This window comes from Oncorhynchus mykiss, chromosome 28, assembly GCF_057628025.1.
Source record: "Oncorhynchus mykiss isolate SJ-2025 chromosome 28, ASM5762802v1, whole genome shotgun sequence".
NCBI lineage: Eukaryota > Metazoa > Chordata > Actinopteri > Salmoniformes > Salmonidae > Oncorhynchus > Oncorhynchus mykiss.
In genome coordinates, this window is record NC_143049.1 from 18,159,917 (window position 1) to 18,187,887 (window position 27,971).

A 27,971-nucleotide genomic window follows, 5' to 3' on the forward strand; every position below is an offset into this window, starting at 1 on the left:
GGGAGAAGCTCCAGGTGGTATCTGATTTTAAGTACCTTGGCATCATACTTGATTCCAACCTCTCTTTTGAAAAGCATGTGAAAAAGGTCATTCAAATAACCAAGTTCAACCTAGCTAATTTCCGATTTATACGAAATTGTTTGACTACAGAGGTAGCAAAACTGTACTTCAAATCTATGATACTCCCCCACTTAACATACTTCTTGACTAGTTGGGCCCAAGCTTGCTGTACAACATTAAAACCTATTCAGTCTGTCTACAAACAAGCTCTCAAAGTGCTTGATAGGAAGTCCAATAGCCATCATCACTGTTACATCCTCAGAAAGCATGAGCTCCTGAGTTGGGAAAATCTTGTGCAATACACCGACGCATGTCTTGTATTCAAGATCCTAAATGGCCTGGCTCCCCCTCCACTCAGTATTTTTGTTAAACAGAAAACCCAAACATATGGCAGCAGATCTACAAGGTCTGCCATGAGAGGTGACTATATAGTTCCCTTAAGGAAAAGCACCGTGAGTAAATCCGTTTCCTCTGTGAGAGCTTCCCATGTCTGGAATGCACTGCCATCAGACACACATAACTGCACCACATATCACACTTTCACAAAATGCATGAAGACATGGCTAAAGGTCAATCAGATTTGTGAACATAATCCCTAGCTGTGTAATGCCGCTTTCCATGTTGTCTGTTGTCTATAGCTTGTGAGGTGTGGAAACACTTTGTTGCTTTTATGAATTTTGTCTTGCTGCTTTTTGTTCTATGTTGCTTTGTCTGTGTGCTATGTCTTGCTTGTCCTATGTTGCTCTGCGTGTGCTCACTGCTCAATGATTGTCTATATTGTAATTGTTTTTAATAACCTGCCCAGGGACTGCGATTGAAAATTAGCTGGATGGCTAAAACAGACACTTTCACTGAAACGTTGATTAATGTGCACTGTCCCTGTAAAAAAATAATAAATTCAAACTCAAAAGTAATTTTAATTGCTAAAATATACTTAAGTATCAAAAGTAAAAGTATAAATCATTTATAAATCCTTATATTAAGCAAACCAGACAGTACCATTTTCTTGATTTTTTAAATTTAGGGATAGCCAGGGGCACACTCCAACATTCAGACATAATTTACAAACGAAGCATGTGTGTTTAGTGAGTCCGCCAGATCAGAAGCAGTAGGGATGACCAGGGATAAGTGCATGAATTGGACCATTTTGCTGTCCTGCAAAGCATTAAAATGAGACAAGTACTTTTGGGTGTCAGGGAAAATGTATGGATTAAAAAGCACATTATTTTCTTTAGGAATGTAGTGAAGTAAAAGTAAAAGTTGTCAAAAATATAAATAGTAAAGTAAAGTACAGATACAACCAAAAAACTACTTAAGTAGTACTTTAAAGTATTTTTACTTAAGTACTTTACACCACTGCTTACTACATTCCTTTACCCTGGCACTTTATTTGGATTTGATGTAGACTTTTTTCTCTGTTTTATCCCCTCTAGGGGAGTTTTAAACTTCCTCTTTGCATGAAACTTCCTCTTTGAGGCGGCAGGGTTGCCTAGTGGTTAGAGCGTTGGACTAGTCCCCGAGCTGACAAGGTACAAATCTGTCGTTCTGCCCCTGAACAGGCAGTTAACCAACTGTTCCTAGGCTGTCATTGAAAATAAGAATTTGTTCTTAACTGACTTGCCTAGTTAAATAAAGGAGAGAAGAAATGAAGGACAGATACGGCTGAAGGTTAATAATGTTAGCCTATTATCCTACTGTGAATGTTTTCCTGGGCTGTTGACTATACTTGCATAACAAGTTTGTAAATTATGACTCACAGGCAGGCGGGTTTCAGTCTCAGCCCTCAGCATTGTTGTCATTCTTTTCAACAGGAAAGTCTCTCAGACGCATGTGTGCTGTGACGAGCCTGTGAGATAAGCAACAAGTTAATGGCTCTGTGGGTAAACGAAACAGAAAAATCAAGGGTCTCAGACTGTGTTGGTTCTCAGTAGCAACTGACTGCCTGAAAACTTCCAATGGAGCCAACAAATATACAGGTAAAGTGACTGACTATTAATGTAAATAGCACTTTATCTTGGTAGACACATCTATGCTTTCTTGTAAATGAGTAATGTATGTTTATGGGCCTATGAGTTTGATTCCACTTGTCAGAGTGAGACTGTCAAGCCGTCTTGGGGCTAGTGTCATCATAGAACTGTAGTCAAGCGTGTGTTTCTTGTATTAGTGTTGTGTTGTCACTTTTGAGAAGCTGATCAACTTGTTTACTTACATTCAAACAAACTAAAATAGTACAGTATGTTATAAAGAGAAGGTCTATTGTGAATTTGTACTGTACGTGCAATCGCTACACTACAGCTATTGGTTTCATTAACGAAGATGAGCTCCCACATTTGAGATATATCTGCTGGACAACAGCCTGTTCCAGAGCCAAATAAAGCCATTGTGAGCCACTTAAAATAGTGTTTCACTTTAACACAGCTAAGAGAAATTCAGTAGTGGCTTGTGATGCTGATGCTCCATCTCCATGTATTCCATGATCTAATCAGAGCATAAGAATGCTATGAGTCTGTCTTGTCAGGTAGCCTAAAGGTTAAGAACATTGGGCGAGTAACTGCAAGGTCACTAGATTGAATACCCAAGCCAACTAGGTGAAAAATCTGTTGATGTGCCCTTGGGCAAGGCACTTAACCAAACTTGCTCTGGATAAGAGCATCTGCTAAATGACAAACATGTCTCACTCAAATTAAGCAATGAATGTAGACATAATAGGAGAGACTATGTGATGAACAGTGACAGTGAATGATGCTGTGACTGAGTAGCAGCAGTGCCCAACTCCTCCTACTTTCTTCTGCCACACTCCTCCCTCTCTCCTACACTTTTCTGCCCAATTCATCCCTCTCTCTCCCACTCCTTTCTGCCCAACTCATCCCTCTCTCTCCCACTCCTTTCTGCCCAACTCATCCCTCTCTCTCCCACTCCTTTCTGCCCAACTCATCCCTCTCTCTCCTACACTTTTCTGCCCAACTCATCCCTCTCTCTCCTATACTTTTCTGCCCAAAGCATCCCTCTCTCTTCCACTCCTTTCTGCCCAACTCATCCCTCCCACTTCCACTCCTTTCTGCCCAACTCATCCCTCCCACACTCTCATTTCAGAAAGCTATAGCTGTAGCACAGAAAGCCTCCCAGGAGGACCAGGCTGGGAACTACACGGAGGCTATCAAATCTTACCAACACGCTGTCAAGTACTTCCTGCACATTGTAAAACGTATGTAACCATCACTCCTGAAGAAATGGACCAAATGTCATACGGACAGGACATGCAATTCAGTAGCCGCAGAATTGTAAAGGGATCTGATGCTGCAAACCCGTTACAGCATGGCTAGTGTAAAGTTCAGCAAGGAATTTTTCAACTAACCTGTTCTTGGCAATACTTTCTTAATTCTCAATTTGGAAGAATAATATTTTATAAATGTTCGTATCCAGTTGCATGTGGTTCTCAAAAAAACAGAGAAAAATCGGGAAAGATATTAAATACACGTTTTGTATTGCTAAACTTTACACTAGCCAAGATGTGAGGGGTATGGAGCATCACATATGGTCATTTGGGGCAACTAGAGCCCCTTTAGCAAAATGTCTAACTGCTGACACACAAAAAAATCTTACTTTGGTTCAAATGTGGCATGTGGATGTTGGCCATGAAGGACGGGGCAAACAAACTATGAAGGAATATAAATGGCTACAGTTGACACGTCTTTTTATTTAATAAATAAATCAAAGGGGCATCCAGCTATCGGGAAGGAGGCAAGATCAGGTGGGAACATTCTAGCCAATGATCTTTTGTAGAAAAATATATCAATACACCCGTAACAACCTAAGCATTATAAAACTTATATTCAATCAAATAAGCCTCACCTATCAAAATAGCAATTCACTTTCATCTTGACCAAATTCAACACTCTCTCATTGCTCCCCAAACAAAAACCTGGTCTGCTTAACTCTATAATGCTTAATCTGCGTGAACAGATTGTGGGCGGAGTCGACCCTCTCACTTTGCCTCTTCCTCTCTGTTGTCAGTCAGTGTCCCACGTGGGAGAGCCGTGAGGCTGCTGGTTTGTTTGGTGGCCTTGAGGCCTTTCAATTGATTTTGAATCTTTAGTTTGAGCATGCATTTTTGTAGTTTCCTTTATTATATATTTATTTTGGATCGAATACTAATCTGCTTGGACTGGCTGACCATGGAAGTCATGACTGTGTTGGCCCTGGACTAGTCTGATTAATCAGGCTGTAATACACAATTCATGTGTATGTACAGCCTGAAACGAATGGCTGAAAATCATGTAAATGTTCCTTACAAGCCAGAATGTTGAATAAAATTACATTTAAACGTACTTTACCGGTTGTCTGTGGGGTTTGTACTTCAGCTGCTCAACATTTTTGACAAAATTAGGATAAACAATACTTTTCTGTGGATATTTTCTCAAATTTCAAGCAGATGAAGGACAAACCGCACAGAGAGTTACCGGTAGAGTAAGTTTAAATGTAATTGTATTCAACATTCTGGCTTTTAAGGTTGCGGTCTCCTTGGGTGGCAGATAGCCTAGCGGTTAAAAGCGTTGGGCCAGTAACTGAAAGGTTGCTGGTTTGAATCCTGGAGTTGACTAGGTGAAAAATCTGTCAATGTGCCCTTGAGCAAGACACTTAACCCTAATTGTTCTTGTAAGTTGCTCTGGATAAGAGTGTCTGCTAAATTACTAAAATGTAATGTACATTCATTGCATACGCTTACTTCTCACCTTTATTTTCTAATCAGGTTACAGGCCATGTAGCTTGGCCTAAAAGGCTCTGATGGTCAATCCGATGGCTGCTGTGGCCGTGCAGCACATTTACTACGATGTGGCCTCCGCATAAATCAAAGCATCCATCCTTCACGGAACAGAGCTGTTGTCAAGAAAGGTAGTTTGTGTTTATACAAGGACCTCCCGCCCCCACCTACTGTCAACCAATCATGTCAATGCGAAGCGATACAGAGCCCTCCGCGAAGATACAAACTTTGTGCAGCACACGGCGATGCGGTACAGAGCTCCAATTACCCTCCCGAGGCACTGCAATTCCCTCTGTACGGAGTCTCCTGTTTGCTTTGGTGGAGCAAGCAGAAACGGGCTTTAAGACCCCCAGGCATGACAAGTGCAGCAAAATCAGTAGGCTAGTTATTGGTTTCGTAACACTTTATTAAAAACTGATTAAAATGTTTCTCTCTAAGCAATTTGATTATTTATCTTTAGGCTCCCCTAATATTTTTTTTTTTATTTTTTTTTTTATTTTACCTTTATTTAACCAGGCAAGTCAGTTAAGAACAAATTCTTATTTTCAATGACGGCCTGGGAACAGTGGGTTAACTGCCTGTTCAGGGGCAGAACGACAGATTTGTACCTTGTCAGCTCGGGGGTTTGAACTCACAACCTTCCGGTTACTAGTCCAACGCTCTAACCACTAGGCTACCCTGCCGCCCCAATATAGATCTATACAGTTTATAGATCTAACTTCATTGGATTATGCATAACTTTTTCTTATTTATTAAATATTAGATCAATTTACCTCAATCATTTTGTTGGACTGATTTTATTAGACAGATTACATTTTTAGTTGAGCAAGACTAGTGGTAGGCACGAAACGTGGCGATGCTTTCAAATTATGTAGGCAAGGCCACGCACATTTACGTGGCAAAGGCACGTACACAAGACGGAAGTACATGCATGTGAGGCATTCATGTAACCGAAGCCTGCAAGAGTTTACATGGTTTCAAATCAAATCAAATCGTATGTACCAGGTGATAGAAATGTAAACGGCAGAACCAACACTAAAAGAAGTCGGGTAAACAATACGTTCTTGTGGGTGTCTTTTGTCATGCTGCTGAAGGACCGACCCCACAGAAAACCGGTATAAGTTCAAATTTTATTTTATTCAACATTCTGACAATTTTGCATTGCTATGTTTCGGACTGTACAAGCAGAGGTGTAGGCTACATAACCAATGAATTGGTTGAAACCTCCTTTACAAGCTAAAGACTATACAAACATCTAGAAGCAGACTATCATAACGTCACACAATATTAACAGGCCTTTCTCAAGCAGACCGGTAGGTGCATTTTCAACACGAGAGACAGGCTCATAGCCATGGGAAGTAGGGTTGCTGAGGGTCCTGCAGCACCCCTTGATAAATCGAAATAAAATATTTGAAAATGATAATACATTAACAAAATGTCAGAAGACTATGGGGAAAAAAGAGGTACACACTTCTCAAGCATCCGGGGGTGGGCACGCAAGGACCTGTAGGAACAGAGCTCGAGAAGGGCCAACATGAAGTCAACAAAGTATCAGAATTAATGTTAAACTGAAGAAAATAATTTAGCTGGAGATTCAAAAATAACTGGAGACGTTGCTAGCCATAAGGGGAGTATTTAGCAGTAGTAGCCTGCACAGAGAGGAAGGATGGATATTGGCATGTCAGTGATTACCATGTGATGTGCAGCCTACCCTTTGCCTGGCTACCCAAACTCCTTGCTCTAGGAGATGGTTGCAATTGTGGCAGCAATTCGGATCGTTCCTGCACGTAGGTATTCCAGCATCTGCAGGAACCCCTCTTTATACTTCTATTGGTCCATTTTTAAGCACGGATGGCAGTCTCAGCCTGAAGTATGTAGCAAACAAAGAGCAGTGGAAGAATTCCGTTTGAGTCATCAGGCAAGCCGAAACTATGGTCTCTACAATAACCTGTGTCACCATCAACAACTTAAAACTCCTCTCCTCAGGTGAACCACAGGGTAAAGAGGGCAACCAGAAGATCAGGGAAAAGTGTAAACTATACCTGGACAGAGTGGAAGAACTACAGGAGTATATCGAAAATAAAGAGGTAATTAGACAGTGGAACATTCTATAAACAATTTATGCTAAAATGTCGGTCATTAACGTTGTCCAATGCATATATTCAATTATATTACGAATTCCTAATTCTATGGTCCGATGTAAATGCCAGTGTAGGCCTAAACCTATGTCAGTCTAATTGGATTGACAGTTTTCCATTAATCTTCCTGGCAACTCTATGGAGGTAAGGATATAGCTAATAGGAGATGTGCACTCTGCATATCCTTCACATGTCAACATGATCCTAACCCTACACATTTGACATGTCATCCCTCTACAATATTGTATTGCCACCCAGAGATGGGTGCGTCTATGAATGACGCGGACATTTCCCGGTCACGTGAGAATTCTAAGAGAATCAACTCCGTGTCTGATAACGCGGAAGTGTATTATTTTGTATTTATTAATGTATAGTTATTCAAAGATCTAATAAAAGGCTTGGATATCGACTTTGCCGGGCTGCAATTTAAGTATTAACAAATAAAGGGCCTGTTCGTTGCATTTTTTTTTTTTTTTACAAGTAATCATATGGCTGCCAACAACAATTTACAGGTAAATTGGGAAAGCTAACGTCGGCTAGCTACAGTAGCTAGTAGTTAGCAAAAGGGCAAACCACACAGTTAGCATGGCACTAGTTAGCGAGCTAACTATTATTTGTAGATCTACTGTGATTATTTTTTTCTAAGTGTCGTTAGCTAACTGATTGTTATCTATCTGGCTACGGTAATACGCTAACTTGTTAGCTCGGGCGCTAGCTAGCGGAATTGTTGTTTTTTGTTGCTTCGAGGTCGCCAACTTGAAAGAACAGCAGTTAATGTTGACAGTAGTCACTATCAAGTTATTTTAAGCCTGATTGAAGATGGTTAGTTAACATCAGCTTGCTTTGATAGCTGTCTTGGCCTTGTTGCAAAGTTGACCGGTTCATTTTTAGTTCTAAATGTGCTCCCCTCCGCAACAAGGCCAAGACGAGACAATCCGAAATTTGAATAGCAACCAAGTACCTTGATAATGTTATTAACTAACTACCATTAGCAAAGCTAGTGTCGTGAGCTGATTGTTGATATAGCTAACGTTAGCTAAGCTTACTGTCTGAATATGTTAATTAACTAGTTAATTGGATTAGCCTATTTGATTTAGTCATGTCAAACTTTTTGTAGGAAGTGAAATTGCAACATACTGTCTTACAGGTGGTCGGTCACATTTTGAGCTATGTATGTGCCATGTAGCACTTCATGGAACATGTACATACACAGCTGTAGCTCTACATAAAGCCTTGCATATGGGGTCAATGTTTTTGATATATAGGAACAGTTACTATACTTGCTTCTAGTTACTGTAATTAGAACTACGTGCTTGTTATGCCATTGCATCGAAGAGTTATTTAATTGTGATTGACCAGATCAAATTTATCTTGCAGTGAATCCTTTCAATTTGTTTTTACTGTTGTCTTTGTTTTTTCATAATGTTCTCATCCCTTTTTTCAGAAAGCCATAGATCTGGCCAGCAAGGCGGCCCAGGAGGATAAAGCTCAGAATTACGACGAGGCCCTGCGTTTATACCAACAAGCTGTTCAGTACCTCCTACACGTAGTGAAATGTATGCTTTAAGACAACGGGATATTTGCATAATGCTCTTTTCTCTTTTAGGGTTGTAATAGTCTCTGGATTGTTCAGTCCATTGGTTTGTGTGGTTGTTTATCACCACCTCTGTCTCATATAGGCTAATGGGGACATTTTAGAATCTCACTACAGTAGTGACCTGTCAAAGGTATCTGGGCAACTATTGGAACCTATCAGATGAATCTGTCCAGTGTCTACTTCTACTTATCAGCAGAATGCATCATTTTTTTTTCCATTTCACAGAATTTCATAGTCTAGGGGAGTTTACTGTAATTGTGATTTATTCATACATTTTCTAAATAAAAACAGATTCTTCATATGGTATTTAATAGAATTTGTCCATTTCTCTCCTGCCAGATGAATCCCAGGGCGATAAAGCCAAACAGAGCATCAGGGCCAAGTGTGCCGAGTACCTGGACAGAGCAGAGAAGCTCAAAGAATACCTAAAGAAGAAAGAGAAGGCTCCACCTGCCAAGCCTGTGAAGGAGTCCCAAGCTGATGACAAAGGGTGTGTGCAGGAGCAGGCTTTGTTATGTGTGAGAAGGGTTTAGCCTGTTATTTTGAATGTGATGAGTCAACCTATTTGGATTATTATTGTGCAGGAATGAGAGCGATGAAGGAGACAACCCAGAAAAAAAGAAGTTTCAGAACCAACTTTCAGGTTAGTTATCACTTACAAAGTGAAACTACCACAGTATGTATCACAATACTGACATACTATAGAATTGACAAAGGTTATTTGGCTCATTTCCACTTTACTTTCAGTTTTCCCATATCCTGTTGAGATGTCTAACTCGTTTACATTGGCTTGTGAAAGTATTCAACCCCCTTGGCATTTTTCCTTTTTTTTTGCCATACAACCTGGAATTAAAATGTATTTTTGGGGGGTTTGTATCATTTGATTTACACAACATGCCTACCACTTTGTAGATGCAAAATATTTTCTGTGAAACTAGACAAAACAGAACTTGAGTGTGCATAACTATTCACCCCCCCCCCCCCCAAAAAAAAAAGTCAATACTTTGTAGAGCCACCTTTTGCAGCAATTACAGCTGCAAGTCTCTTGGGGTATGTCTCTTGGCACATCTAGCCACTGGGATTTTTGCCCATTCTTCAAGGTAAAACCACTCCTGCTCCTTCAAGTTGGATGGGTTCTGCTGATGTACAGCAATCTAAGTCCTACCACAGATTCTCAATTGGATTGAGGTCTGGGCTTTGAGGGATAACTTCTTCAGGGTTATCTTTGGTCTCTTTGTTGCCTCTGATTAATGCCCTCCTTGCCTGGTCTGTGAGTTTTGGTGGGCGACCCTCTCTTATCAGGTTTGTTGTGGTGCCATATCCTTTCCATTTCTTTATAATGGCTTTAATGGTGCTCTGTGGGATGTTCAAAGTTTCAGATATTGTTTTATAACCCAACCCTGAGCTGTACTTCTTCACAACTTCGTCCCTGACCTGTTTGGAGAGCTCCTTGGTCTTCATAGTGCCGCTTAGTGGTGTTGTAGACACTGGGGCCTTTCAGAACAGGTGTAGCTATACACTGAGATCATGTGACACTTAGATTGCACACAGGTGGACTTTATTTAACTAATTATGTGACTTCTGAAGGTAATTGGTTGCACCAGATCTTATTTAGCGGCTTCATAGCAAGGGGGTGAATACATATGCAGGCACCACTTCTGTTTTTTTTAATTTTTTTGAAACAAGTTATTTTTTTTATTTCACTTCACCTATTTTGTGTTTTTCCATTACATGAAATCCACATAAAAATCAATTCAAATGACATGTTGTAATGTCACAAAAATAGGAAAAACGCCAAAGGGGGTGAATACTTTTGCAAGGCACTGTATTTTTAGATTTTCACATGAAGGTGACTGATCATTTTCCTTCACTGTAAAATGATTTGTATGTTCCCATCATACTGGATGTGTTTTTCAGGGGCTATCGTTATGGAAAAGCCAAATATCAAGTGGAATGATGTTGCCGGATTAGAGGGAGCCAAAGAAGCCCTGAAGGAAGCTGTTATTTTGCCAATCAAATTCCCACATCTTTTCACAGGTAACGTAGTGTTACTGCCTCAGATCGCCACAGAATTAAAGAGGAAAGAACAATTTTGAATGTATGAAAAACATGCTGAAACCTCCACTGTTGGAACATTTGATCAGCCTTAGGAATATACTGAAAATAAATGAATCCATTCATTCTTGTATAGTATACAGTCAATTGGTTATTACCCTTCATTCATTTGTTAATGAAAAGCTTAGTCTATTTCTGCCCCAATGTTATTCACGACCTCTCCCAACAACCTCTGTCTGTCAGGCAAAAGAACGCCGTGGAGGGGGATCCTACTCTTCGGTCCTCCTGGAACAGGAAAGTCCTACCTGGCTAAAGCTGTGGCCACAGAGGCCAACAACTCCACCTTCTTTTCCATCTCCTCATCTGACCTGGTATCCAAGTGGCTGGGAGAGAGTGAAAAGTGAGATTTTACTCTTCATCCAGGGAAACATGGGGGATTAATTGTGGAGAGACGTAAAGTCCAATGCTGCTGTTTTAATCTGTTTGTAATTTAGACATAATATTAAGCCTAGTCCTGGACTAAATAGCTAATTTAATAGAGATTATTTTAGGCCAGTATTAGGTTTAATCGGTGTCCCGGATACTGCTCACCTTGATGTTGATGCTCCTTTCTCCTCTCCAGGTTGGTAAAGAACTTGTTCACCCTTGCACGGGAGCACAAGCCCTCCATCATCTTCATAGATGAGATAGACTCGCTGTGCGGCTCCAGGAGTGAGAATGAGAGTGAGGCAGCTCGCCGCATCAAGACAGAGTTCCTAGTTCAGATGCAGGGTGAGAGAGCCAGAAAACGATATGTATCTGGATATTATAGTGGACTGTATTGGTGTTTTGCTCATATTAAGTGAAAATGGTTGTAAATAGTTAATGATAATTTTTCCACAGGGGTTGGGAATGACAACGATGGTGTACTGGTGCTCGGGGCCACCAACATCCCTTGGACGTTGGACTCTGCTATCAGAAGACGGTAATGTCACATTCTTACACTGGCTTAGCCTACCATCTCAACAGTGTACACAAATAACTTGTCCTTTATGATTCTTGACTGTGACACCAAAGCCATAAAAATGTATGATCACTTTTACCACTCAGCTTGAACGTGATTGGTGATACCGTGAACACACTGGACTGAAGCTAGGAAACTCAGCAGCACTGCTTCTTCGCTTTTTGTTGCTGCTCAGACCTACCCTGTAGATGTGTTCTTCTTCCTGTAGATGTATTCTTCTTCCTGTAGAGTATGTGTGATACATTCAGTACAACTCATCCTTAATTATCTCAGGTTTGAGAAGAGGATCTACATCCCCCTGCCCGAGGAACACGCCCGCACCTTCATGTTCAAGCTCCACCTGGGCGCCACCCCCACCAGCCTCAACGACTCTGACTTTGTCACCCTGGGAAAGAAGACAGACGGGTACTCAGGGGCTGACGTCAGCGTCATCGTCAGAGACGCGCTTATGCAACCAGTCAGAAAAGTTCAGTCAGCCACTCACTTCAAGCGGGTACGTCTCCATAATGACGACCATTGAATAACGTTGTCTATTTATTTTTCAGTGATAATCTTTATATCAAATTTTATTTGTCACATGCTTCGTAAACAAACCGGTGTAGACTAACAGGGAAATTCTTACTTCCCAACAACACGGTGAGGAAAAAAATATAAATAATAGAAAAATAATGACACAAGGAATGAATACACAATGAGTAACAGTAACATGGCTATATACACGGGGTACCAGTACCGAGTCCATGTGCAGGGGTACGAGGTGATTGAGGTAGGGATAGATCATAAACAGTAGCAGCAGCATATGTGCTGAGTGAAAAGAGGGTCCATGCAGATAGTCGGGTAGCTATTGGTTAACTATTAAGCAGTGTTATGGCCTGGGGTTAGAAGCTGCTCAGGGTCCTGTTGGTTCCAGACTTGATGCATCAGTACCGTTGCCGTGCAGTAGCAGAGAGAACAGTCAGACTTGGGTGGCTGGAGTCTTTGACGCTTTTTAGGGCCTCTGACACCGCCTGGTATAGAGGTCCTGGATGGCAGGGAGCTCTGCCCCAGTGCCGTACGCACTACCCTCTCTAGTGCCTTGCAGTGGGATGCCAAGCATTTGCCATACCAAGTGGTGACACAGCCACTCAAGATGCTCTCAATGGTGCAGCTGTTGAGATTAATTTGTAACACTGCAAATTGCATTGTTATTGAAGGTAAGAGGGCCATCGAGAGACAACCCCAACATCGTGGTAGATGACCTTTTGACCCCATGCTCTCCAGGAGACCCGAATGGCATCGAGATGACATGGATGGAAGTCCCTGGGGAAAAGCTATGTGAGCCAGTTGTTTGTATGGTGAGTGTTAAAAAAAATAAATAAAAAAAAATTTAAAAAAAGTTATTAATAATACTTTATTAATATTATTCAGTTATCCGTTTCCCCGCCTCAATGGTAATCTGTTTCTGGGAAAACAAGACTGTTGAATAACCTTTTGATCATGTCTCTTTTTATTCTTTGCAGTCTGATATGCTGAGATCCCTGACCAGCACAAAGCCAACAGTCAATGATCAGGATTTGGACAAACTGAGAAAATTCACAGAGGACTTTGGACAGGAGGGCTAAATTGGGTCATTTTAGCCAAACCAAAGCAAATATTATTGATTGTCAAGTGTTCCTTCTCTCCTCTCCGTCTTTTTCCCACTCTCCCCCTCAGGCTCTGTTGGCTTATCACATGACTGCTCTACTAATAGAAATATAATTACTAGAACGGACCTCTCCATTTAAGTAATCTATTTCTTTGGCTCGACTGAGCTTGGTCCATTGGCCACAAGGGGTTAAACAAAGACGGGTATTTTCTTAGATGCTCCCCATGTCCAAAGGATTATGGATCTCTTCACATGTCTGAGGTAGACTAGATTGGTGAATGGAAAGCTACATGGCAATTAGGAACATTGGTGCAGCACCTTGGGCTGAATCCTAATATGTAAACAATGCTCAACTCGAGCATTTGCATACATCATGCTTTGAAGTCAATGGGAGTTTGATCTGGAAGTTGCCGATACAAGCATGTTAACAAAATCAGAATGCTTCTCTTTGTGTAGAGTGCTTATTTAACTTGCCCAATAAATATCTGAGCTAATTTTCCAATTACCCATCCAATTTCCTTCAATCAAATTGCACCTAACTTTTCAGTGTGAGCACCCATATATTCCACTTCTTTTTGTACAGGATATTTTTCAAATATTATTGGTGGAATTTATGACAGTCTCAAGGGGAAGAGAATTACATGGGTTTGGATACTTGAAGCACAGCAAATGTACAGGTGTAGGATCTTAATTTGATCACTCTGTTGCTGCAGGAAATGCAAACTTCTGGTGTATTTAAGGTTGTAAAATACTTCTCAAGTTTGTAATTTCCACTTTAAAATGTCAGACTTGATTTGCCCTAAGGAAAAATGTATCAACACCTGTTGTTGCAGGATTATTTTCCTGCTCTGAAGAACTGGTCATATTAAGATCCTGCGTCTGTATGTCATTCTACATACAGACATTTGTGGGGCTTCGGCTACGGTTAGAATAATTTACACACTCTGGATGGAGGTTGCTTTGGGACATATTTTATATATACATTTGTTTTTCCCCTCCAGAAGAAAGGCTACTCTGTTCATTGTCATTATGATTCAAACTGTCAGGATCATCAACATTACTGGACCAGAAAAACCTTTATAATATAGTCACAGATTCAATACTTTTTTTCCCCCTGACCATCCACACACTCTACATGTAACCCTTTTGCTGATCTTCCTAACAAGAACTAGAAAGAGATGATGCCGTACTGAGATCCAGTCAAACTGTCTAACAGTGTTGAAGAAACAACGCGACTGATATGTTGGTGTGAATGGAATTTTGTGGGTAGCCTGAAATTGACATTTTAGGCACAAAAGAACACCCTCATGGCATCATGTCCTTTTTGTTATTGCATTGGAATGCAGTCCCAAGCAGGTACTTGGTTATTACCTTTTAAGATGTGGCCATTTTTAAGTGGCAATGCACACCATGTGCCTTCCAAACAAGTAGCAAGATCATATACATTGTTTTTTTGTTTGGTTCGTTTTTTTTATTTGGAAGTTGATATCCATTAAGACAGCTATATTGTGTATTTTGTCATTGATGCTATGGAATATATATTTGCACATTTCATGTAAACTGGCTTTAAGGTTGTATATCTCTGCTCTTAGTGTTGGCATTCTTAAGAATTTCAAGGTGTTGGGTACGTCTTTGGTGTGGTCTTCACTTTACTGTAAAACATGTCTTGTAGAGAATGATACAGTATATCAGCGAGTGGAAAAGTCATCAGAATTCCTCTGCCGTGCATATGTAAATAAAAGTAATATTAAGATTTGACATATTTGTAAAGTATTGTCTGAAGTTCCAGGTTGAGGATTCAAATGAATCTTCACGAATGTCAATCTCTCACTTGACAACAATGAGGAGGATATAATTATTCTTATTGTCAGGTCATGTAGGTATAATAAGTGTGCCAGTAGCGGTGCATGGGAAAAATCACTGGGGAAGCCAAGCCAGAAAAAAAGCCATATTACAACCTATGTGTTGTGATAATTGAGTTGTTTGCTCTATACATCCTGTTACTTCATGTGCCTTGACACAGTGATATACAGCCTATTCAGACCCCTTCACTTTTTCCACATTGTTACATTACGGTTTGATTCTAAAATGGATTTTAGAAATGTTCCTCGTCAATCAAAACAATACCCCATATTGACAAAGCTAAAACTGGTGTCCCAGGTACATAAAAGGTGTGGTTTACCGCGCTCTTTGAAATAAAAGCTGTCAGGTGAGAGCGGCGCCCACACAGACAGTTTTTCCTCGGAGAAACGCACTAGCGACCTAGCTGACTCACGGGATTTAGGAAAGAAATTAGGCGACATTATTTTCAGTTTAGGAAAGAAACCAAACTATTTTTGTGTTTTTTTCCGAGACACCCGAGGACAGCCACAGAGTTCCCTGGCGCGGAGAAAGTAAAATCTAAAACCTGCGAGGACCGAGGGACACCGGAGGAATCATTCCAAGCAACACGGTGAGCTTAAAGCTGCAGTCGGCAGTAGAAACAATATCCACACGTTATCGCCGCCCTGTTTATATTGTTCAAGAACCTAACAATCATTCATAAGTCCAAAAATGGATGTAGCAACCGCTGATTGCCCCTTTAAAGTAAAGTATAGGCCATATAATTGTCATATGAATGTGTTTGAATCATATCATGGGGTCGTACCAAATGACCTCTTCTATTTTGTTATTTTATTATCGCATAGTCCTGCAACTTATGAGGATTCTGTGTTATGCACTATAGGGGAATTACCATATATGTGATTGAATATTATCTGCTGTTGGCTTGTGTGGATGTATGTGTTATGCAACATAGCTGACTTGAGACGTGGTTAACAGTTTCTGGGCCATGGGCCTTTCTCATGATGGAAAAATACAGAATAACATGAAGACAGTAACTGTGCAATGAGTTGGGGGGGATTGCATTTACCCCTTATTGCTTAGCTAATAAAAAATACATAGTATACAATCGGGTGACTCAAAGTCATATTTATCCTGATACCAGATTCGAACTGACGCAACCCTAACAACCTTCGAAAATGTCATTGTGTTAATTTGCGTGAGAAGGTTTGATGCGTTTTATGTAATTCAATTGGGCTGGTCCACGTGCTGATTTGAGTGGAGTTGGGCTTTTTAGGGCAGAGATGAGGGGAAATATATGGTTTGGGGGATGTGGAAAGTCCAGTGTTGCCAACTACTCAGTAAGGAAAGTAGCTAGCTATTGGCTGTCCTAAAAGTAACAGGTAATTGTGATGGACGCTGTATGAGAGAGGAATAACGTTGTGGGAGAGACAAAGTGAGGAAACACCCTAAATATGTTTAGAACTACAAATGAACTTTATTCTGTCGATTATATTGTTTTTTTTGTCAACAATTCCAAACCTCCTTTATCCAGGCTTGGGCCCGGCAAAAGTGACCCACAAGAGACACTGGCGGAGTTACTTAGTTAAAAAAAAAAAAAAAAAAAAGTAAATCAATTTTATTTTTATTATTAATTTTTCTTCATTTGGTTTGGTTTTTAACCTTATGGTCCACTTAGGAGCCTACAACAAGTCACAGTACAACATGAACATTTTTAACCATAACATGTTATTATTTTTTTTGTATACAATCTACATTAACAATCTAAATTGACCAAAAAGAGATCATAGGAAAAAAAACTGTCAATGGCAATGTGAGAAAATTATGGTAACTAGTCTGGCCCTAATTCATGTAAAAAAAAAAAATATGTAAACCAGGGCGGGATCAGCCAGCAGGCGCATGAGCGATTCATTTGCAGTCTGGACGTGGATCTGGATCTGCTCTGACTGCACCTGAGAGGGACTGCTGCGCGAGGACTGGGCCGCCTGTGAGTGCTTTGGGACGGGACGGGGAGGTCGCTAGAGGGGTCTGAATACTCGCTAAATATAGTGACAAATCGTTAAATTGGCAACACTGGCGGAAACCACGATATAGTATTGGATATACGTAGAGGTGTATGGCAATTAATATGTAACACAGAGAATATTCCCTGTATGAAACACCTGCTGGATAATGTAGTAGGCTACTTCTATATAACAAATTAATGTTTATCCTTTTCTCCACAGCTCAAACAAAAATGCATTGTAGACGTAAGTGAACACACTTCTCAATATTTTGACCTGTTTTGCCATCTTAGATTTCTCACCAGGGCTTTAAATACGCATCATCACCTCTGACTAAATGGCATGTACTGTAGTTGATCCCTGTCCTACTACTTGTTGTGATCTATAGTAAAAAAAGCACTAGCCTGAGATTCATTTCCTATTTTCTTATTTAATTTCAATGCACTGCATGCATTTTCTTTCTTTTTTTTTTTTACAAATAATGTTTACCAGTAAGCTGACATTGTTATTGGAAATGGGCTTGTTTCAATAACTCCATAAACCCACGTGCATTACCTCTTGTTTGCTTTATTTCAGTTCTATTTGTCTGTGCAGTAGCATGTCATGTTTCACTGGTGTCACGGTCTTATGCCACAGGTGAGCTGTCCTCATGGTTATTGACATTGAAGTAGCTTTTCTTGACATAATATATTCAACCAGTGTAATAATATTATAATGTAATATCTCTGGGTGCTCTATAGAAGAGGCCTTGTAAATATTCAGACAGGTCTTTCCCTTATTGACTAGCTAGAGCATACTGTCTAGCTGGAACATTCCTGTAATGTTCTCCACAGGAAGCCCATATAAGGGGGGCCATATTGAAAAGCAAGACGTTTGAAACATCAGCCAGACAGTATGCTCTAGCTAGTCAATAAGGAAAAATACCTCTGTCTGAATATTTACAAGGCCTCTGCTATAGGGCACCCAGAGATCTCACCATTTAGTTAAAATTATACAGTTGTATTGTTAATTGTGGTGTACATTTTTATTATAAATGTAAAACAAAAACCTCACAATTGACACTTTTTTTTTGTTTGTTTCTTGTTGTAATGATCTGCCTGATGAGTCTAGGCCCAAGCCTCCAAATGCTCTGTTAAAGTAATCCCTCTTCCCCCAGGTGGTGTGAATACATCTCTCTCTACAGCTCAGAACAACTTGTCTCTGTGTTTCATCTGCATGACTGAGAGGTGTCAAGATGTAAAAAAGATTTTCAATTCCATGAGCGATGACAAACTTTGGATGCAAAGTACTGAAACGTCTGCCCTTCTTGACTGTTCCCTGACCTCGTCTCCCTCTTCTGGGAAGTGTGTGCCATGTTTTGAGGACCGCAAGGTCTACGTTGTGTGCCTTGACATGCCCAAGGATCTAAAACTGGACCTGGAGTGGGGCAGTGTTAGCATCTCCCTTTCCAACACTGAAGCTAGTGAGTACAACTTTGAGATGGTTTAGGATGACATGGGGGGGACAGAACTGTCACCATATTTTGGTGACACTGAATGTCTAATGCATGGTGCTGTTATAATTAAGCAATAAGGAAAGAGGGGGTGTGATATAGGGCCAATATGCCATGGCTTTGGCATACCTAAGAGCTGTTCTTGCAGTGCTTTCAGAAAGTATTCAGACCCCTGACTTTTCTTTATTTTGTTATGTTACAGCCGTATTCTATAATCAGTTTTTTTCTTATCAATCTACACACAATACCCCATAATGAAAAAGCAAACACAGGTTTCTAGCAATTTTTGCAAATGTGTAAATGTAATATTTCCATTTTTGTTATTTTTAATACAAGTATTCAGACCGTTTACTCAGTACTTTCATTGACGCACCTTTGGCAGCGATTACAGCATCAAGTCTTCTTGGATATGACGCTACAGGCTTGGCACACCTTTATTTGGGGAGTTTCTCCCATTCTTCTCTGCAGATCCTCTCAAGCTCTGTCAGGTTGGATGGGGAGCATCGCTACACAGCTATTATCAGGTCTCTCCAGAGATGTTTGATCGGATTCAGTCCGGGCTCTTGCTCGGCCACTCAAGGACATTCAGAGTTGTTTCAAAGCCACTCCTGCGTTGTTTTGGCTGTGTGCTTAGGGTCATTATCCTGTTAGAAGGTGAACCTTCACCCCAGTCTGAGAACCTGCTCCAGAGCGCTCAGGACTTCATCAAGTATCTCTCTGTACTTTTCTCCGATCTTTCCCTTGATCCTGACTAGTCTCTCAGTCCCTGATGAAACCAAGATTAAACTTTTTGGCCCGAATGCCAAGTGTCACGTCTGGAGGAAACCTAGCACCATCCCTACGGTGAAGCATGGTGGTGGCAGCATCATGCAGACCAGAGAATCTTGTTTCTTATGGTCAGAATCCTTTAGGATCCTTTAGGTGCCTTTTACTGAAGAGTGGCTACTGTCCGGTCATTCTACCATAAAGGCCTGCTGCAGAGATGGTTGTCCTTCTGGAAGATTCGCCCATCTCCACAGAGGAACTCTGGAGTTCTGTCAGTGACCATCGGGTTCTTGGTCATCTCCCTGAACAAGGCCCTTCTCCCCTGATTGCTCAGTTTGGCCTGATGGCCAGCTCTAGGAAGAATCTTGGTGGTTCCAAACTTCTTCCATTTAAGAATAATGGAGGCCACTGTGTTCTAGGAGACCTTAAATGCTGCAGAAATGTTTTGGTACCCTTCCCCAGATCTGTGCCTCAACACAATCATTTTTATGAGATCTACGGAAAGTTCCTTTGACCTCATGGCTTGGTTTTTGCTCTGACATGCACTGTCAAATGTGGGACCTTACATAGACAGGTGTGTGTCTTTCCAAATCATGTTCAATCAATTGAATTTACCAGAGGTGGACTCCAATCAAGTTACAGAAACATCTTGGATGATCAATTGAAACAGGATGCACCTGAGCTCATAGCAAAGAATCTGAATACTTATGAAAATAAGGTATTTGTAATAAATTGACAAACAATATGGGGTATCGTGTGTTCATTGCTGAGGATTTTTATTTATTTTATCCATGTTAGAATGAGGTTAACTTAACGAAATGTGGAAAAAGTCAAGGGGTCTGAATACTCTCCAAAGAAACTGTATATAAAACCTTTAGCTGTGGTATATTGGCCGTATACCACAAATCCCGAGGTGTCTTACTGTTATTATAAACTGGTTACCATTTATTTAGAGCAGTAACAATAAATGTTGTTATACCCGCGGTATACAGTCTGATATACCACTGCTGTCAGCCAATCAGCATCCAGGGCTCAAACCACCCAGTTCATAATAAGCATGTATGAAGACATTATTAGGGGGTAATACATAATTTGTACCATCTGCACAACAGGTCACTCCTTTAAGCTTTCTTTACTCTCATTTCAGCATGCCCTAGACTTAAAACGCCTGGAGCTGTTGGTCAAGCTGGACACAACAGTAAGTTCAGTGTTTGTGAGTTTCCTAGTAAGTAAACAAATGTGTGTGTATAGTGCACTTATTACAGTTTAATTATTACTTTAATCATATTGTAACAAGTATTGTAATTAACCATTGGTACACTGTACTTACATCATGCTAAGGTTAGCGCATATTGTAACCATTTTTATAGCAGTGTCTCCAACCAGTCACTCCTGAGCTTTTCCTAGCTGATCTGTTGTACAGGGCCTTCAGGAAGTATTCATATCTCTTGACTTGTTCCACATTTTGTTACAGCCTGAATTCGAAATGGATTAAAAAAAAAGTTCTCACCAATTTACATACAAATACCCCATAATGACAAGGTTAAAACATGTTTAAAAATGTATGGCTGAGATCCCGCTAACAGGATCGACATGACAACAGCCAGTGAAAGTGCAGGGCGCCAAATTCAAACAGAAATCTCATATCTAAAATTCCTCAAACATACAACTATTTTATACCTTTTTAAAGGTAATCTTGTTGTTAATCCCACCACAGTGTCCGATTTCAAAAAGGCTTTACAGCGAAAGCACCACAAACGATTATATTAGGTCACAGAAAAACACAGCCATTTCTCCAGCCAAAGACGGGAGTCACAAAAAGCAGAAATAGAGAGAAAATCAATCACAAACCTTTGATCTTCATCAGATGACACTCCATAGGACTTCATGTTACACAATACATGTGTGTTTTGTTCGGTAAAGTTCATATTTATATAAACAAATCTCAATATACATTGGCGTGTTCTGTTCAGTAGTTCCAAAAACATCTGGTGATTTTGCAGAGAGCCACATCAATTTACAGAAATACTCATAATAAACATTGATCAAAGATACAAGTTTTATACATGGCATTTTAGATCCACTTCTCCTTAATGCAACCGCTGTGTCAGATTTCAAAAAAGCTTTACGGAAAAAGCAAACCATGCAATGCTCAGAGCCCAAACCAACCAAAAGGCGTTTTGTAAACAAATCCAGTCACGAAGCGCTTTTACTAGGAGCAGACGAAATGTCAAAGTTCCGTTACAGTCCGTAGAAACATGTCAAACGATGTATAGAATCAATCTTTGGGATGTTTTTAACATAAACCTTCAATAAGGTTCCAACCGGAGAATTCCTTTGTCTGTAGAAAAGCAATGGAATGGGAGCTCCCTAACACGTGAACGAGCGTCACGAGCCTGTGGCACTCTGCCAGACCACTGACGCAAAGAGCCCTTATTAGCCCCTCCTTTTACAGTAGAAGCCTCAAACAAGTTTCTAAAGACTGTTGATATCTAGTGGAAGCCTTAGGAAGTGCAACAATATCCCACTAGTGACCAATATCCCACTATCTTCAATAGGGGCTGAGTTGAAAATTGACCAACCTCAGATTTCCCACTTCCGGGTTGAATTTTTTTTCTCAGGTTTTTGCCTGCCATATGAGTTCTGTTATACTCAGAGACATCATTCAAACAGTTTTAGAAACTTCAGTGTTTTCTATCTAAATATACTAATAATATGCATATATTAGCAACTGGGACTGAGTAGTAGGCCATTTACTCTGGGCACCTTATTCATCCAAGCTACTCAATACTGCCCCCAGCCAGAAGAAGTTAATATATTTTTTGCAAATGTATTAAAAATTAAATACAAAAATAACACATTTACATAATGATTCAATACATGTTAGAAGCAGCGACTACAGCTGTGAGTCTTTCTGGGTAAGTCCCTAAGAGCTTTGCACACCTGGATTGTACAATTTACACTTTTTTTTATTCTTCAAGGTTTGTCAAGTTGGTTGTTGATCATTGAAAGACAGCTATTTTTAAGTCTTGCCATAGATTTTCAAGATTTAAGTCAAAACTGTAACCAGGCCACTATTGTCCTGCTGGAAGGTGAATTTGTCTGTGGCTGTTGGAAAGCAGACTGAACCAGGTTTTCCTCTAGGATTTTGCCAGGGCTTCGCTCTATTCCATTACTTTTTATAAAAGGAATAACTCCCGAGTCCTTACCGTAATAACAGAAATATAGGGATACTTAAAACATGAACATAACCAATAAGCATGCCCATGACAAATCACATTTTATTGGTCACATATACATGGTTAGCTCAAATTGTATTGGTCACATGCAGATGTGTAGCGAAATGCTTGTGCTTCTAGTTCCGACAGAGCAGTAATATCTAACAAATTCACAACGACAACCTTATACACACAAATGTAAAGGGATTAATGTGTGTGTGTGTGAGATATATATATATATATATATATATATAACTGTTTTAAAGTCACCATTGACCTCATGGGGAAATCCCTGTGAGGTTTCCTTCCTCTCCGGCAACTGAGTTAGAAAGGAAATTCACTGCTTGACTAAGGGGCCTCACAGAAAATGTTATTTGTGGGGTACAAAGACAAGGTAGTAATTTAAAAAATCATGTGTAACATTATCATTGCACACAGTCCATGCAACTTATGGGACTTGTTAATCACATCTTTACTACAGAACTTATTTAGGCTTTCCATTACAAAGGGCTTGAATACTTATTGACAAGACAATTCAGCTTTTCATTTGTTATTGATTTGTAACCATTTCTAAACAAAATTCCACTTTGACATGATGGGGTATTGTGTGTAAGCCAGTGACTGTAACACGACTAAATCTTGAAAAAGTCCAAGTGTGTGAATACTTTCTGAAGGTACTGTATGTAATAATTCCTGTACTGTCATTACAGATTGCTCCAGCAATGTTTTAATTTAATATTCAAACCGTATTTTAACGAAAACGTGTCATGGTTATTTTCCGTGACATTAGCAAATTCTATAACACCGAGATCAGCAGTCTGGGTGTTCTCAGTGTGTTTATCTTTAACAGGTGGAGTCAGAGGTCTTGCTGGGCATCCTGGTGAGTAAAGAAAACCCACAGAACAGCAATGCTCAACTCGAGCTTCAGCGTGTACACCGAGAATAAAGATACAAACTCTGAATACTTTGATGTGGTGGTGTGTGCAAGAGAGACTTTGTTGTTCGTCGAGAACATTCTACAAATCAAATCTGAAGATCAGCAATGGGTAGTAGTGTATATCGGTGTTGGACGATTCATTTTCTATGTGTTTAACTGCTCTCCCTGTCCTCTTCTCCCACACAAATCCAAACCCACCACTTCAATCTCTGATGGCACTGGGAGCTTATACAAAGGAGCAATGATCGCTATTGGCATGTTAGCAGCTGCTGTCATTGTCGCTTAATACAGAAGCCAGACCAAATCAAGTGAGTAAGCAGGCAGGAGTGATACAGGGTTTATTGGCTCAACAAATGTCCCTTTTATATTGGAGAATACAGGGTTAACACAAATTTCTTGCTAACAAACTATAGTTTTGGCAAGTCGGTTAGGACATCTACTTTGTGCACAAGACAAGTAATTTTTCCAACAATTGTTTACAGACAGATTATTTCACTTATAATTCACTGTATCACAATTCCAGTGGGTCAGAAGTGAACATACACTAAGTTGACTGTGCCTTTTAACAGCTTGGAAAATTCCAGAAAATTATGTCATGGCTTTAGAAACTTCTGATAGGCTAATTGACATCATTTGTTTCAATTGGAGGTGTACCTGTTGATGTATTTCAAGGCCTACCTTCAAACTCAGTGCCTCTTTGCTTGACATCATAGGAAAATCAAAAGAAATCAGCCAAGACCTCAGAAAAATAATTGTAGACCTCCACAAGTCTGGTTCATCCTTGGGAGCAATTTCCAAATGCCTGAAGGTACCACGTTCATCTGTTCAAACAATAGTACGCAAGTATAAACACCATGGGACCACGCAGCCGTCATTCCGCTCAGGAAGGAGACACGTTCTGACTCCTAGAGATGAACATACTTTGGTGCGAAAAGTGCAAATCAATCCTAGAACAACAGCAAAGGACCTTGTGAAGGTGCTGGAGGAAACAGGTACAAAAGTATCTATATCCACAGTAAAAACGAGTCCTATATCGACATAACGTGAAAGGCCGCTCAGCAAGGAAGAAGCCACTGCTCCAAAACCGCCATAAAAAAAAGCCAGACTACGGTTTGCAACTGCACATGTGGACAAAGATCGTACTTTTTGGAGAAATGTCCTCTGGTCCGATGAAACAAAAATAGAACTGTTTGGCCATAATGACCATCATTATGTTTGGAGGAAAAAGGAGGCTTGCAAGCTGAAGAACACCATCCCAACCATGAAGCACGGGGTGGCAGCATTATGTTGTGCGGGTGCTTTGCTGCAGAAGGGACTGATGCACTTCACAAAATAGATGGCATCATGAGGGCGGAAAATTATGTGGATATATTGAGGCAACATCTCAAGACATCAGTCAGGAAGTTAAAGCTTGGTCGCAAAATGGTCTTCCAAATGGAAAATGACCCCAAGCATACTTCCAAAGTTGTGGCAAAATGGCTTAAGGACAACAAAGTCAAGGTACTGAAGTGGCAATCACAAAGCCCTGACCTCAATCCCATAGAAAATGTGTGGGCAGAACTGAAAAAGCGAGTGCGAGCAAGGAGGCCTACAAACCTGACTCCGTTACACCAGCTTTGTCAGGAGGAATGGGACAAAATTCACCCAACTTATTGTGGGAAGCTTGTGGAAGACTACCCAAAACGTTTGACCCAAGTTAAACAATTTTAAAGGCAATGCAACCAAATACTAATTGAGTGTATGTAAACTTCTGACCCACTTGGAATGTGATGAAATAAAAGCATAAATAAATAATTATCTCTATTATTCATTATACATTTCACATTCTTAAGATAAAAAGTGGTGATCCTGACCTAAGACTGACTTTTTACTGGGATTAAATGTCAGGAATTGTGAAAAACTGAGTTTAAATGTATTTGGCTAAGGTGTATGTAAACTTCCGACTTCAACTATATGTATGACTGAAATATACAGTATCGTTGATGCGCTCTCTTTTGGCAGATGTATTTGAGTGATGTCTTTCATGTGGATGTCTTTACAGGTATTGTCTAGTGTCCACTTCAGAAGTCCACTCAGGAACACCAGACCCAGTTAAAGCTGTCAAAGACTGTCATGTCTACAGCTTCTGGCGCTAGTCGGAAACATTTGAAGTAAATTATGAAGTTATTTGTGTTTTGTTTTTACTATTGATAGTTTTTGCAGTTAAAGTTAATTGGCAATGCAAATAGTATGGGTAGCCATTTGATTAGATGTTCAGGAGTCTTATGGCTTGGACGTAGAAGCTATTTAGACACCTCTTGGACCTAGACTTGGCACTCGGGTACTGTTTGCAGTGTGGTAGCAGGGAGAACAATTTGACTAGGGTGGCTGGAGTAGAGTAGAGTAAGAAAAACACTGATGGAAAGTGGTGTTGGGGGTAAAACATACGACATTATAAAATCCATGTACACAAACAACAAGTGTGCGGTTAAAATTGGCAAAAAACACACATTTCTTCACACAGGGTCGTGGGGTTAGACAGGGATGTAGCTTAAGCCCCACCCTCTTCAACATATATATCAACGAATTGGCGCGGGCACTAAAGTCTGCAGCACCCGGCCTCACCCTACTAGAATCCGAAGTCAAATGTCTGATGTTTGCTGATGATCTGGTGCCTCTGTCACCAACCAAGGAGGGCCTACAGCAGCACCTAGATCTTATGCACAGATTGTCAGACCTGGGCCCTGACAGTAAATCTCAGTAAGACCGAAATAATGGTGTTCCAAAAAAGGTCCAGTCACCAGGACTACAAATACAAATTCCATCTAGACACTGTTGCCCTAGAGCACACAAAACTATACATACCTTGGCCTAAACATCAGCGCCACAGGTAACTTCCACAAAGCTGTGAACGATCTGAGAGACAAGGCAAGAAGGGCATTCTATGCCATCAAAAGGAACATAAATTTCAACATACCAATTAGGATTTGGCTAAAAATACTTGAATCAGTCATAGAGCCCATTGCCCTTTATGGTTGTGAGGTCTGGGGTCCACTCACCAACCAAGACTTCACAAAATGGGACAAACACCAAATTGAGACTCTGCACGCAGAATTCTGCAAAAATATCCTCTGTGTACAACGTAGAACACCAAATAATGCATGCAGAGCAGAACTAGGCCGATACCCACTAATTATCAAAATCCAGAAAAGAGCCGTTAAATTCTATAACCACCTAAAAGGAAGCGATTCCCAAACCTTCCATAACAAAGCCATCACCTACAGAGAGATGAACCTGGAGAAGAGAAGAGAAGAGTCCCCTATGCAAGCTGGTCCTGGGGCTCTGTTCGCAAATACAAACACACCCTACAGAGCCCCAGGACAGCAGCACAATTAGACCCAACCAAATCATGAGAAAACAAAAAGATAATTACTTGACACATTGGAAAGAATTAACAAAAAAACAGAGCAAACTAGAATGCTATTTGGCCCTAAACAGAGAGTACACAGTGGCAGAATACCTGACCACTATGACTGACCCAAAATTAAAGAAAGCTTTGACTATGTACAGACTCAGTGAGCATAGCCTTGCTATTGAGAAAGGCCGCCGTAGGCAGACATGGCTCTCAAGAGAAGACGGCTATGTGCACACTGTCCACATAATGAGGTGGAAACTGAGCTGCACTTCCTAACCTCCTGCCCAATGTATGACCATATTAGAGAGACATATTTCCCTCAGGTTACACAGATCCACAAAGAATTCAAAAACAAATCCAATCTTGATAAACTCCCATATCTACTGGGTGAAATTCCACAGTGTGCCATCACAGCAGCAAGATTTGTGACCTGTTGCCAGAAAAGGGCAAAAGGGCAACCAGTGAAGAACAAACACCATTGTAAATACAACCCATATTTATGCTTATTTATTTTGTGTCCTTTAACCATTTGTACATTGTTAAAACACTATATACAGTGCCTTGCGAAAGTATTCGGCCCCCTTGAACTTTGCGACCTTTTGCCACATTTCAGGCTTCAAACATAAAGATATAAAACTGTATTTTTTTGTGAAGAATCAACAACAAGTGGGACACAATCATGAAGTGGAACGACATTTATTGGATATTTCAAACTTTTTTAACAAATCAAAAACTGAAAAATTGGCCGTGCAAAATTATTCAGCCCCCTTAAGTTAATACTTTGTAGCGCCACCTTTTGCTGTGATTACAGCTGTAAGTCGCTTGGGGTATGTCTCTATCAGTTTTGCACATCGAGAGACTGAATTTTTTTCCCATTCCTCCTTGCAAAACAGCTCGAGCTCAGTGAGGTTGGATGGAGAGCATTTGTGAACAGCAGTTTTCAGTTCTTTCCACAGATTCTCGATTGGATTCAGGTCTGGACTTTGACTTGGCCATTCTAACACCTGGATAGGTTTATTTTTGAACCATTCTATTGTAGATTTTGCTTTATGTTTTGGATCATTGTCTTGTTGGAAGACAA

At 40.3% G+C, this 27,971-nt stretch overlaps 2 protein-coding genes across 9 annotated transcripts; both read left to right on the forward strand.

The window, feature by feature from the left end:
* Positions 1-1,509: 1,509 nt before the first annotated feature.
* On the forward strand, positions 1,510-15,009 carry LOC110508649 (vacuolar protein sorting-associated protein 4B). 7 transcript variants are annotated; one of them, XM_090225550.1, is made up of 15 exons: positions 1,520-1,589; positions 1,872-2,036; positions 3,154-3,265; positions 4,811-4,953; positions 6,809-6,909; positions 8,405-8,516; positions 8,897-9,047; positions 9,142-9,200; positions 10,475-10,594; positions 10,856-11,012; positions 11,235-11,383; positions 11,495-11,576; positions 11,889-12,108; positions 12,809-12,949; positions 13,115-15,009. In XM_090225550.1, exons 9-15 carry the CDS (start codon positions 10,486-10,488, stop codon positions 13,214-13,216), a joined length of 960 nt encoding a protein of 319 aa, XP_090081676.1. In that variant the 5' UTR covers positions 1,520-1,589; positions 1,872-2,036; positions 3,154-3,265; positions 4,811-4,953; positions 6,809-6,909; positions 8,405-8,516; positions 8,897-9,047; positions 9,142-9,200; positions 10,475-10,485; the 3' UTR covers positions 13,217-15,009. The 7 variants fall into 7 exon arrangements, with proteins under 7 accessions (XP_090081675.1, XP_090081676.1, XP_021445007.3 ...); XM_090225551.1 differs by having other exon boundaries at positions 1,572-1,728; XM_090225549.1 differs by lacking the exon at positions 4,811-4,953 and having other exon boundaries at positions 1,510-1,589.
* A 425-nt stretch (positions 15,010-15,434) lies between these two features.
* Positions 15,435-26,899, forward strand: LOC149970787 (uncharacterized). 2 transcript variants are annotated; one of them, XM_090225554.1, is made up of 8 exons: positions 15,435-15,691; positions 17,307-17,330; positions 17,661-17,720; positions 18,241-18,546; positions 20,489-20,539; positions 23,410-23,439; positions 23,733-23,804; positions 25,538-26,899. In XM_090225554.1, the coding sequence occupies exons 2-7, from the start codon at positions 17,318-17,320 to the stop codon at positions 23,780-23,782; spliced, it is 510 nt and encodes a 169-aa protein (XP_090081680.1). In that variant the 5' UTR covers positions 15,435-15,691; positions 17,307-17,317; the 3' UTR covers positions 23,783-23,804; positions 25,538-26,899. The 2 variants fall into 2 exon arrangements, with proteins under 2 accessions (XP_090081680.1, XP_090081679.1); XM_090225553.1 differs by lacking the exon at positions 15,435-15,691 and adding an exon at positions 16,959-17,068.
* The last annotated feature ends 1,072 nt before the right edge of the window (positions 26,900-27,971 follow it).

Coding starts and splice junctions, on each gene's coding strand:
- LOC110508649 (XM_090225549.1), top strand. CDS start 2,016: ATGGAGCCAACAAATATACAG. Junction 8,517..8,896: donor CCTCCTACACGTAGTGAAAT/GTATGCTTTAAG, acceptor CTCTCCTGCCAG/ATGAATCCCAGGGCGATAAA. Junction 11,384..11,494: donor GTTCCTAGTTCAGATGCAGG/GTGAGAGAGCCA, acceptor ATTTTTCCACAG/GGGTTGGGAATGACAACGAT.
- LOC149970787 (XM_090225554.1), top strand. Junction 18,547..20,488: donor CCTTTCCAACACTGAAGCTA/GTGAGTACAACT, acceptor CTCTCATTTCAG/CATGCCCTAGACTTAAAACG. Junction 23,440..23,732: donor AGGTCTTGCTGGGCATCCTG/GTGAGTAAAGAA, acceptor GCTTATACAAAG/GAGCAATGATCGCTATTGGC.